Consider the following 13,182-nt stretch of genomic DNA (forward strand, 5'->3'; position numbering starts at 1 on the left):
ACCAAAATAAAAACTTAGTTGGTCTTTAAGGTGCTACTGAAGGAATTTTTTTATTTTACTTCGACCCAGACCAACACGGCTACCTACCTGTAACCATAACTTTGCCTAAGATCAAGTCTGGTCATTTTGGGGTTTTTTGGGTTTCCCTCCCTTCTCTGGCTCCTTAATATTTCCATTCGCTTAGTCCTCAAGGCCTAGCAAGCCTGATATATGCAGTAGTTGCACTCTTACATCTCAGAGGGTTGCTTTTAATTATTATCTAATTTTTACTTGTTATTAAGGAATAAGTGACATCCAGCTTCTAATGCCACCTCTAGTATTAATCTAGTGGTGATGAATTTCGAGATGACTGCTGGGGAAGAGAAAGAATGGAGGTGGAGGGGCTAAGGAAAAAGGACAAAAAAAACCTACCTTTGACCTTGACTCATTAATTTGGGACCCATTTAATTTCTGCATAATAGTGCTAGCACCTCACCACCTGTCACACACTAAAATATTAGTGTGATATCCCCCCCCCCAGTACAAGTGAACTCATATTTCATTTATTTTGTTGGTCAAACTTTTGAATCTGTTCAATAATTCCACCCCCTCTTTGATTTCTGGGGCCTTTCACCTCCTGCCTTCTCTTTGCTTTGTTGCAAAATTCTCCGTCCTGTTTTCTGTTGTTACGGTAAAGGTAAAGGTAAAGGGACCCCTGACCATTAGGTCCAGTCGTGACCGACTCTGGGGTTGCGCGCTCATCTCGCATTATTGGCCGAGGGAGCCGGCGTATAGCTTCCAGGTCATGTGGCCAGCATGACAAAGCCACTTCTGGCAAACCAGAGCAGCACATGGAAACGCCGTTTACCTTCCCGCTGTAGCGGTTCCTATTTATCTACTTGCATTTTGACGTGCTTTCGAACTGCTAGGTTGGCAGGAGCTGGGACCAAGCAACAGGAGCTCACCCCGTCACAGGGATTCGAACCGCCGACCTTCTGATCAGCAAGCCCTAGGCTCAGTGGTTTAACCACAGCACCACCTGGGTCCCACTTTCTTTTGCTATCCTTTCTATCACCAGCTTATTGCCCCTTTCCTCATGTCTTCTTCCACATTCTCTTTACCTTCTCAAACATTTCTATCCTTTCTTCTTCTCACCTACTGCTTCCTTTGTACCTGGCGGTATTGCCTTTCTGTCTCCTTCTCTTTTTACTCTCCCCACTTTAATGCACCTTCTCTGCAACTCTATTTTACCTCTCTGACTCTTGCCGCCTCCTAATGTCAACTTGCCTGAAATCAAAATCAACAGGATTTCTGGGGAAGTCTCACCATTCTCAAAACCTAATATGGGGGGGGGGTAGCTGTTCTTTTTGCCCCTTTGATGGATGATGAAGTTTGAAGAAACTCCGTAGCTTCTCACACACTGAAGCAACATATACCTGTAGTTCCAAAACAAAATGTCCCCCCCATTTTAGTTTGCGAAGTCTTTCCGTTTTACAATTCTTTTAAATAACCAACTAAATGTCTGCACTTCCAAACCCACACTGAACTATTAAAGATGCCGTCCTGTGCATAGTTACCTGAGAGTAGGTTCCATTAAAATAAGTGTGCTTCTCTGAGCAGCTATTCATAGGATTTGCTTTGTAAATAAGGCTTTCCCTTTGCCTGCAGAGCTGAATTTCCTCTCCCTTTCCTGAATTTACCTGGAAGTAAAGCCCCCAAACTGAACATTGGCCAGTCTGCTCAGAGAATTTAGGCTTCACCTGGCAATAGTATGACCTGGATTCATGTATTTTAAATTGCCATGGATGTACCTAAGAAGTCTTACTCCCTCACTGCACATGAAGGCTGTGCAGCAATGGAAACCCAATCTATGCTCTAAGGGAAGCGAGTAAAGAAATATAGACTTAACACACCCCATCCAATTTTTAAGGCATGCTTGTTCATTAAATCCAACTAGGACTGCTTACTTACACACAAAAACACACTGACCCCGCCCAGACCTTCTATTCCAAGTAAGAAGCCATAGCTGCCAAGTTCTCCTTTTTTTAAGGGAAATTCCCTTATGCTGAATAGGCTTCCTCGCGAGAAGAGGGAAAACTTGGCAGCTATGTAAGAAGCGCACTGGATTTTTAAACTAAATTTGAATTTTGGGTTGAATTTCCCCAGCATGCCATCTTAAACTGGCTTTAAATCTGATCAGTTTTGATGGTTTTGCTTATTTGTTTTTCAAAACCACTGGTCAGATCTTTTCTGTTCTGCTCTACATTATATATATTTAAGCACACACCCCACACCCAAACACCTTGATACTGTTTTTATAACTGACGCAAAGCACCCTAGGACTTTTGTTAAAACTGAAGGGTGGTGTTAAAATGTCTTAAATACCGTATTGGCCTGAATATAAGCCTCACTCCTCCCCCCCCCCAAAAAAAATTCTGATTGTGAAAAGTTAAAGTGTGGCTCATGTGCAGTTTTATCTGAGGAGGTTTATTCAGGGAGTAAGACTTCTTAGGTACATCCATGGCAATTTAAAATACATGAAAATACATAAAATACATGAATCCAGGTCATACTATTGCCAGGTGAAGCCTAATTCTCTGAGCAGACTGGCCAATGTTCAGTTTGGGGGCTTTACTTCCAGGTAAATTCAGGAAAGGGAGAGGAAACTCAGCTCTGCAGCGAGGGAAAGCCTTAGTTACAAAGCAAATCCTATGACAAAGCAAATCCTAAACCTTAGGAAGAACTTCCTGACAGTAAGAGCTGTTCGACAGTGGGATTTGCTGCCAAGGAGTGTGGTGGAATTTCCTTCTCTGGAGGTCTTTAAGCAGAGGCTTGACAGCCATCAGTCAGGAATGCTTTGGTGGTGTTCCCTGCTTGGCAGGGGGTTGGACTGGATGGCCCTTGTGGTCTCTTCCAACTCTATGATTCTATGAAATTGTTGACCTTACAAAAATTGGCTATTACGATATTGCTGCTGAAACAGACATACAGTAAAACGGAACGGGTGTGAGAGCCTGCAGAATTTTAAGGGAGCGGCTTATATTTGGGTATTGTCCTTTTTTCTTTTTCCGCCTTGAATTTTAAAGGTGCTGCTTATATTCAGGTGTGGCTTATATTCGGGCCAAAATGGTGTGAGAAATAACAGCCCGCCTCACAGGGGTGTTGTGAAAAAAAACACAAAATAGTTTATAGAAAGGGAAGTTCTGTCAGACGCAGCTTTCCCCACTGTTGCATTTGGGAAACCACACAACTGGCAACATTTCCCTTGCTATGACCCCAGAAGCAGATGGATTCAAACTCTCATCAACCTCAGTCAATATGGCCAAGGGAAAGGAATGATGGGAGTTGTAGTCCAACAATATATGGAGGGCTGGGGCACAGGTTATCCTTTCCTATACTGGAGGCCAGAGATGCTGAAGGAGCAAACAGGACTGCGTAGGCCAGGCATCCCCAAACTGCGGCCCTGCAGATGTTTTGCCCTACAACTCCCATGATCCCTAGCTAACAGGACCAGTGGTTGGGGAAGATGGGAATTGTAGTCCAAAACATCTGGAGGGCTGAAGTTTGGGGTGCCTGGCGTAGACAATAGGAGGAGAAATAAGGACCCAGGGGTGGCAACTTGAATAAAATATGGGGTTCCCCCTCCCAGGTAAGCCCCACTTCGCATAATCGATCACATGACACAGTGTGCATACGTCATTTGAATGGCAATGTTCATCACCTTTGGGGACCCCCCCTCAGATGTTTTATTGGGGGGGAGGAGAAGGTACCTCAATCCCTGGGAGTTGGTTCCTATGCAAGGACTTAAAGGAGCAATGAGCGATAATGGAGTCACATAGAGCAGTGGTCCTCAACCTTGGGCCTCCAGATGTTTTGAGACTACAATTCCCATCATCCCTGACCACTGGTCCTGCTAGCTAGGGATCATGGGAGTTGTAGGCCAAAAACATATGGAGGCCCAAGGTTGAGGACCACTGACATAGAGGAACAAAGAACAGGCGATGGAAAAAAGCAACGAAGTTCAACAAGGGTTAGACTTTCGCCTTTTTTGTTTTGGCAGGGCTCTCGTGTCTTCATGACTGGCAGAAACATAACAGCTGCCATTTCCCCCTCACCATGGTCGCCGTTTATGCTGGGAAGAGCTTCAGCTGTTACATTCCTGCCCACCCTGCAGTTTTGAGAGTCATAAAGCCGTGCTAGAAAGAAGCTGAGCCACCGGCAGGCAGGGCGTCTTTGCGTGAGGGAGGAAGCATGCGGGTGAAAAAGCAGGGCTGCCGCTTCTGCCTGGCTCTGCTCACACCCCTTAACTTGGGGTAGCTGCATCTGTAAGTCTTGGTTTCTCTCAGTTTCTCGTTTCCCCATTCTTAAGCTCACTTCCCCAAATTCCCACAATGGTTTTGGGTTTTTGTTATTTAAGAAGTCCTCGGGATGATGCTCACGGTCCCTTCCAACCCTACAATTCTATGGATCTATGAAAATTCCTCAGCATAGTAGTGCTAACACGCATTTTTGCAAAGCGTGCTCCTCCCCCCCCCATATTTTATTTTCCTGAATGCAATGCATTTTTTTATTTTGACCTATTTACGCACATGTCACCTCAGTATATGCACTGTTGTACGCATTATTTAGCTGGAGAACTGCACTGCAAAATTTGGAGAGCTGCGAATTTCGAAGGACAGCTGTGTTTCTGTTTGCATATTTGATCTGGGTAGATTTGCCTTGAAATGTGAACTGCATCATCAAATGTCTGCCCCACCCCCTACCCTTCAGACACAAAGAAATGAATTTCATAATGCAGGTAAAAGCAAAAGGAGCAGGGGTGAAACAAAAGGTGACAACTGCATAGATGATGGAGCTCTGCATAAAAGAGATGCAGAGCAGGAAAACCCCTGCTCATTGTGCAGTTTCTGCCATTGCTGCTGTGTTAGAATTAGAGAAGTCAGACCTCGTGAAATTATCTTAACTTAAAAGCACAAGGATGCTCTCAAAGTTGGGACTTGGAAACCCCTGAGCAGCAAAGAGAGGTTAATTTTACAAATAGGCCTGCTGGATCTACCACATAGTGAGGAAAGCAAGGAAAATCCTGCTCCTAATTGGATCCTGCCCTAACTTTAGAATGGAAGCAGCACCAGGCTTGATTTTACTTCTACCCTTTATCTGTGGCTGTAGCTCTGTCCCAAGAGCTCCAGATACTGTTGCTGCTGAGAGCCCCACTCAGCCCTCTCCTCCCCTTTGTTTCCTGCACTACAGTGGTCTGCAGAGAGAGAGAGAGAGAAAACAGTAGCCTGTAGGCTTGCGGCTGCACAATCATGCAGCTCACCCTAGGGACCCTTTACAAAAACATAAGACAAGCCCATAGCTGCCAAGTTTTCGCTTTTCTCGCAAGGAAGCCTATTCAGCATAAGGGAAAATCCCTGTAAAAAAGGGATAACTTGGCAGCTATGGACAAGCCTGCTGGATCTGGCCAATGGTCCACCCAATCTTAACTACCTGCTATTGAAAGCCCGCAAGCAGGATCTGAGTGGAGGAAACCTCCTGTGGTTTCCAGCAACTGGTACAGTATTCAGAAACATTTCTGCCTCCAACCATAGAGGCAAGGCATGGCCATTGTGGCTAGTAGCCACTGATATAGCCTTTGTCTAACTCCATTTCAATGCCATCACTTTCCCGGATAAAACTTGACAATGAAAGCATTAATAATCCCAAACTCTTTTCTGAAGTCTCTGGAACAATTATTGGTGAAATACTTTTCAGTTGTGAAAATTAGCAGACTAATACCGGTACCAAACAGCATAGCTGCAAAGTTATCCCTTTTTAAAAGGGATTTTCCCTTATGCTGAATAGGCTTCCTCGCGAGAAAAGGGAAAACTTGGCAGCTATGACCAAACAGACATCAACAGTTTGCTCCTCAGCGGAGTTTTCTTGACGAGGGTCCAGTTCAGATTTAATGCTAAGCCAAACTATGGCTTTAGTGTGAATAAGGAAGTGTGTGTGTATCCAGAGTGAAAAATCATGACTGCTTCTCACCTCCCTTAGTCCCCTTACTGCTGTGCCCCCTGAAGCTAAGCCATGGTTTGGCCTAGTGTTATGCACAAACCAGGGCTCACGGTTTGCCTCCTTCCTAGAAAACCACAAGCTGTAACCAAGGTTTTTTTTTGCTTACCATTCATGGTTTTTCTGAAAGAGACAAATAACAAGCTCAGGTTTGCCCATAATGCTAAGCTAAACCATAGCTTAACTCTAGGTAGTGCTGTAGCAACAGGGCCAGGGAAGGAGCAAAGCAGCAGTGATTTTTGCTTTGGCTTGCACACTTCACCACTGATTTACTCACACTCACTAAACGACAGTTTGATAAATTACTCAGGAATTGCATGTGCTGAACTTTCTACTTTTAAAGAATAGATTACACTTTTATTTCACCTTTCTTCCATGGAGTAACTCAAGAAGCACATATAAATTCTCCATACATTTCCCATCCAGGCACTCACCAGACCCTCTGAGAGGGTGTAGGCAGGTTCGTCCTTGTGCACAAAACATATATTTGAATCTGTCAACCACGGCTGACTGTGAAACATTCTGTGTGCTTCTGCTCCCTTCCTCTGTTCCATTAAACATTCTCATATGTTGCATGGAAGGGCATAGCTTGCCTTCTGAGTACTGAGGCTGACAAGGGTGGTCATATACCAAAGTCACATCTCTACATGCATTTAAAGCACTTTGCTTCCACTTAAGAACTACGGAAACTGTTGTTTAAGGGTGCTTGGGGTTGCTAGGCGACCCCTCACAAAGAGACATTTGCCTGCACCCATAACCAAACCCAGGATTCTTTGGGAGAAGTTATGACTGCTAAAGAGGTACAATGGTGCTTTAAATGGATGTGGCTCCGAAAAGGCCATTTTAAATAGTTGTGCAGAAGAGGGAATTTCAGAAGCTATAGCTTGCATGACAATCGGCACCTGCTGAAGTGCCCTCTTCTAGACAAATATTTTTTAAAATGCTGTCTTCCTTTTCCATCTTGCCCACTTTACTGCTAGGAAATATATTTTGTTTTGTTTTGACACTTACCAAGCCAAGGAGGATGCAGCCAGCCTCTTCAGTGCACAGCTCTAGAAAAATGTGAAGCTCTGAGGAGAAGCCATGTCTACTGTTCCCAGCCTGCCTACACATATATATCTCTCTCCCCCCTCCCCACATCTTCAAAACATTTACACTGATAGAAACATGCTAGTGTCAAGTGGGCTCTGATGGCAAAAGTGAAGTGAGGTACCATGAAAATTTAAGGAAGCCTGAACATGTTGGTGATTCGTGCATAAATATACAAAAGTATCAAATCTCAAAAAGTTTGGATGAACATTTAATTTCTACAGAAGAGTCAAGAGCTGTGAGGAACGGGACTCCTCAGGAAATAGACTTAGCATTGCAATAATATACCTTATAGCACGCCTTAAGGAACAAACTTGATAGTTGCAAAGGAGGACAACCTCACAGGCTGAATCCTGGTCCCGTTGAAGTCAACACCTAACTCCCATTGGCTTCAATTAGCACCAGAATGTGGCCCTTTACTGCCAGGGATGTTTACATTAAAATCAAATTTACTAAGCCAGTGAGGTGCACTGTAAACTCTTGGTGCCCCATTATCTCTTTTGGGTCCTTCAGAGCTCAAACAGCAGAATAAACTGAACTAAAGGAAACCAAGCTTTCTGTCTCCTTTTCATTCCTTTTTCACAGATTCCAGGAAAGGAGGTTGGGTTTGACCTTTAAAAAACAAAACAAAAAAATAACAGAATTATCTGAAATACAAAAAAAGTTTTCCCAGTTGCCCTTGTCGCACTGCACTTCACATCCTAAGGAAGGGCCCCTTTTCAGTTCCAGAAGGACCAGAACTTGAAGGTGGGGAAAATAAAGTTTGATTGGGATTAGGACTTGAATTCATTCCAGTGGGGATATAGTACAAACTCTCCATGTAGTTGCCATCGGCAGTTTGGGTAGCTGGAGGAACGTCACTCTTTGAAAAATGGCTGTAATTTTCGTTGAGGTTTGCATTTTCTTGAACAGGTTGTTGGTCTTGAAGATCCAGGTTGGCGGGAGGCATAGCTGGAGGGGGAGGGGGGAACCCAGGAAACCCCGAGTACGACATGTAAGGTGGTCCATAACCTCCTGGATTCATGACCACTGGTGAGAAAGGAGACTGGTAAAGCCCGCTGTGTGATGATAGTGGGACTGGGGGTATGAGTACCTCAATGTACTGCCCTGTTTCTGGGTCATAAAGCATCTTTAATTGAGGCTGCCTCGGTGGTTCCACATAGTAGCATTTCCCACTCTCTGGATCAACCAACATTTTTCTGTGTCCTTGTAGAGGAGGAGGAGGAGGAGGAGGAGGAGGAGGAGGAGGAGGAGGAGGAGCTGTAGCAGGATGAAAGTGCCGTGTTGGGCTTGGGGCACTCTTACCAGATGGCGAAATGCCTTCATTTCTTCTTGTGAAGCTAGGAGACTCTTCAAGTCTTAGGGGGAGTTGCCCATGGCTTGGGTTACTGTATAGCACATTATCGGAGGGTGCCTTCCTCTCCATTTGTTTTGGTGGGAAAAGTTCTTTGCTTATTTTATTTCCTGATGCGTCTCCACTCGGCTGGAAGGAGACATTGGAGGTGAAAGAGGTGTTGTCAATGTTCAAAGGCACTGGATGTTTAACAGTTGCATCAGATTGATGGGTTTTCACGGGAATTGTTAAGTAATTTGTGTTGTCAGCCTGGGTAGCTGAAAAATACTGTTCATTTGTTGCCTGATGTTTGTTGAAGTAGTCACACCCTGGGTCGTGGAGCTTTCCATAAGAGGTTGATGGAGTAAAAGAGGAGTTTGATATTACCTTGATTCCTTCAGTGTACTCTGTTGGTGCTAGTGGACTGTTTGAAATCACACAATCAGACTGTATTCTGTTATGCTTGTCCAAGGGTCTGGTGTCTTCCAGTACTGTAGAGTCACACCTGCCATCTGCAAAATTACTATTTTCTTGAGTCTGTGTGTGAATATTTTGGGTGCTTGTCATTGGAGGCCTGATGGCTTGTGGGTACCTACAGCTTCCATTAGATGATCCAGATTCTGGAAGCATATTTTCGTCTTTCAGAAGCTTATTGGAAGCCACGGAGAAGAACTCACTGGATAAATGTTTCTGATAGGGCAACTCGGCTTCTTGGGTTTTGCAAGGGTCATTAATATAGTTTGTGGTTCCATAGCCATTATCTCTCCTTGTGATTTCCCGTACATAGGTAGAAGATGGGATCCTAAGAGACTCTGATGAAGCAGCATCTTGGGTTTCTCTCAACAAACTATGTTTAGACTGTGGCACCAAATCTTTCATGGTCCTTTCATCCAGTCTGGAGCAACTAGAAGCTGGAAAATAGTCAGTTTCAGTTTTGTGTGACTGTTTGGAGAGAGAACTGTTGACTTTAATATTAAGCTGAGATTCTTTCTTGGTGGTTGTAGAAGAAGGCCTGACATTCAATTCACTCCGTTCATAAGGCACTTGTTTGTTGTCAACTTGTGTCTGAAATTCTTTATTTTCAACAAGTTTCTTGGACTGAATTGTAGTAATGTGCACTGCAGGTTCACCCACTGCAGAACATTTGCTTTCTGGATGACATACAGATACATTTTCGTGTGTCTGTACTGTGGGATTAGAATTATCAGTGGATTCCTTGCTCCTTGTGCTTTGATCATGTAGAGAAAGCGTTGACACATCAATGTCCCCAATTTGGTCTTGCTTATTCTCCTGTGCATTATTTGCTGTTTGCATATCATCTTTCCGACATATTGATGTGCAGCGTATGAACAGAGGTGAAACAGCTGTGGACTCCTTTGGTAGCACAATTAAGCTGTTCTCACTTTTGCTTTCAGAATAGGATGCCTGATCTACACTGGAGCTGTCCGATGATTTAAAGCCAAGATTATATGTGTCCTTCACTAATTTTCTTACACCTCTGGGCTGCTGTATTCTGGTCTTCTCTTTGCTTTCCATTTGAATAGTCTCCCCTGTGTGAGGTGTTTTGGGGGAATTTGATTTTTCACCACTGTGTGATTTGACAGAAGCTGGAAAAGCCACAGACGAAAGTTTCATGCTATGAAATGTAGGCCGCCTCCGCTCATTGGAAACTCTATCCAAAGATGTGTGCCTAGAGGCATTTAGAGTACTATGCTCATTCTTGATCTGAGGGATGAGTTTCATTTCTTTGGTTTTGGATGTGAAGATGTTACTGGGAGTATCTTTGGGTACCACAAGGCTTTTTGGTTTCAGGGGAAATTTTTCTTCCTTTGACTGTGTGTGCTTGCTCTGGCGAATGGCTCGCTGCTTCAGATTTGGCCATGGCTTTTTTGGCTTTGCAAATTTCGGAATTGCAGCCAAGCTTTCTGTATCAGCCTCCATGGACTCAAACACGGCTCGGGCTCTCCTGTACTCTTTCCTTACCCCAGCGGCCTGCTTCCTGATGTTGCTTGATTCTATTACATTCACACCCCCATCTGCCAAAATGGGGAGTCTTTTCAGCTGAGTGACTTCTTGATACTTCAGTCTCTCATTCAGCTCGTTAAATGTATCTTTCAGTTTGCAGACATTCTCCCTTAGTTGCTCGTTGAGCACAACTCCTTTCGTTGGCCTCAAGGCGTCCACGCCGTCTTTATTCACTGTGATGGACTCTGACCTCTCACTGGTGGAATGGCTTTGCACATCTTCCGTTGAAAAACTGCAGTCCGACTTAGACAGAGAACTTGACTTGCCTTCCAAACTGTCCCCTGGGAGGTCAGTGCTTATGGACGAAGGGACAGAAGAGGTTGAGCTTCCCCAGACAGATGCTTGTTCCATCTTAATCCTGTGTTCATACTGCATTTTTTTAGCCAAAACGTTTTTCACCAGGCTGGAAGCCATCCTCGTTTTGTTGTAAGCATTGTTCAAAGAGGCGGCTTTCAGAAATTGCTTATAATTCAGCCTAAACTCGTCGCTGATATTTCTCACTTTCACACACGACTCCTTTCGTGGTTGTGTGAATGGCTGGAGGGCAGCACAGTCCCCAGCAGCACAAAAACCTGTCTCCTTCTTCTCTTTCCGTCTTAACTGGATCTGACGCTTGGGCACCATTCTCTTTTTAGAGAGGCTCTTTTTGCCATCAGCATTCTCTAGGGCGACATCGATGCACTCAGGGTGCTCCTTCCCCAACACGCCACTGAGCAGTCCTGTATCTGGGGCTTTGCTGGCTGTTGGGAATAGCCGGCTTCCTTTTGCGTGGCCGACTGCCACTGTTTTCCTCTGGTCACTGCATAATGGCCACCTGTTCATTCCATTACTATCTTCTGGCAAGGAATTGGACAGGCTGGAGGATGTCCTGTTACTGGAACTATACATATCTAGGTAGCTGCCTTGCGGGCATGAGAGACTCTGGAAGGACAGGGCAGTAAGCTTCTCTACTTCGTTATCAGCCTCATCAGAGTCACTCAAAACACATGGATTTTCAACAAAATATTTGGGGCATGCTGGTTTGCTACTTACAGGACCATGCACTCGACTGCCAAGGCTGCTTTTCTTCGGCTTGCGTGCATTGGGTAACATTTCCTTGGATTTGTCGGAACTGAATTGTGCAGGATGATCCAAATACTTAGATCCGCTGTCTCCTGGCTGCAGCCTCCGTGTGACTAGACCCATTCTACCACTGCACACTGGGTCTGAGCTATTCTTAGCTTTGATTGACATCTGAACCTGTTGCCTTTCCTTCCCACTGGTACAGAGTTTGTCTCTGCAGGTTTGATCTTTTATAGTACCCTTGAGGTCTGCCTGCAGGCTCGGTGCTCTCGCCTCTTGGACTGGCAATGACTCCCCAAATGTCTCGCTCCTGCGTAGAGGAAAACCAGCTCGAGATCCTCCAGATGTAGCAGCATAAATATTCCCTTTTGTGCCGCTCTGGCCATCTCGTAAGACGTCGCTGGAACTATTCAAAGTCCCATGGAGTTGGCTGGCTGTAACCTTGGAAATCCTATCAGCAGGGCTTGCCTGAGCTCCAGGAAGGACCGGCGTTGCTGTTACATTTCCTTGCTCATGTTCTGAGTCGCAGTAAATGCACTGCTCGTGACAATCTGCAGGTTCTTCAAAGAATTCGACACAGTCCTTGAAACTCTCCGCTTCCTCTGAACCCGGTGAGAACGGTAAGAAGAACTAGAAGTGTCTGAGGTGCGGTCTCCTTTGGAATTGCTCGGAAAGTGGCAGTCTTTCTCTGGAGGAGAGGGGAGTCTGCAGCTGTAGTTGCCGATTTGTTCTCCGTCCGGACCATCAGGCGCAGGAGAAAGTTGACTGCTTCTCATCATGCAGGGGAACATTTTTATGCTGCATAAACCATTCAGATCTGAGCTGGAACAATGGGAGTCTGGATCCTGTTTTATCGCTGTTGCAGCTGGGTCTGTTCCCACTCACACTTGCGAACTTGATCTTCTGGGAGAAGCTCATGTTCCATCCTCTCCCTGTTTAATCCAGGCATGATAAAAAAGCGAAACCTCTGGTTATGTCATGCGCCTGTTTGAGGGAGGCATGCCGAAGAAAATAGAAACACACACATGCAGCGTGCTATAAAAACACAAGCATCAGTAAACAGAAAACAAAATATCAATGCTCTATTTGCTTTCCTTCTCTCCAGAGCAACTCAGTCAGAAGCTGAGATACGGAGCAGCTAGTTTCAAAATGTGTTATGGCTTGCAGAACAAAGTACTCCGGAAGGCACCAGTGACTTTAGAGAAATAAAAATAAAGATTAAAAATCCAAGCGTGTTAGCATGGTTGTTACAGCTGTCATCTGATAAAATAATTTTTAGTCCTTTAATCACCTAAATGGATGAATAAATTAATCACTTATAAACGAATACAATTGTATATGCGCAATACACCGATCTTGAAGGAAATTAGGTAGGACATGTTGATGCTGGGGCTGGTGCCATCTTAGAAGATGCATTTCTTCCTATGTGAGAGAGGAGGAGAAAGCATATTCTGGGACTTCTTGGCCTCTGCAACTTTTATAAGTACACATATTTAAAATAATTTAACATTAATCAAAGCAAGAGTTTCCTGTGTATTTGATTAAAGGCTGCAGTTCTAACAATTATTAATACCAGTACTGTTGACGGAGGGGTTCAAAAGCGACACAGCATTCCCACTTTAAGGCAACAGCTTTCATTC

General features: G+C 44.6%; 1 protein-coding gene across 1 annotated transcript; it reads right to left on the reverse strand.

Annotated features, from left to right (window-relative positions):
* Positions 1-7: 7 nt before the first annotated feature.
* On the reverse strand, positions 8-12,360 carry PROB1 (proline rich basic protein 1). The gene has a single exon (XM_060272388.1). It carries the CDS (start codon positions 11,711-11,713, stop codon positions 7,817-7,819), a length of 3,897 nt encoding a protein of 1,298 aa, XP_060128371.1. The 5' UTR covers positions 11,714-12,360; the 3' UTR covers positions 8-7,816.
* Positions 12,361-13,182: the final 822 nt, after the last annotated feature.

Source organism: Zootoca vivipara, chromosome 3 (genome assembly GCF_963506605.1).
Source record: "Zootoca vivipara chromosome 3, rZooViv1.1, whole genome shotgun sequence".
Classification (NCBI taxonomy): Eukaryota; Metazoa; Chordata; class Lepidosauria; order Squamata; family Lacertidae; genus Zootoca; species Zootoca vivipara.

Excerpts from the sequence above, each read along its gene's own strand:
- PROB1 (XM_060272388.1), bottom strand. The coding sequence starts at position 11,713 with ATGTCAATCAAAGCTAAGAATAGCTCAGACCCAGTGTGCAGTGGTAGA.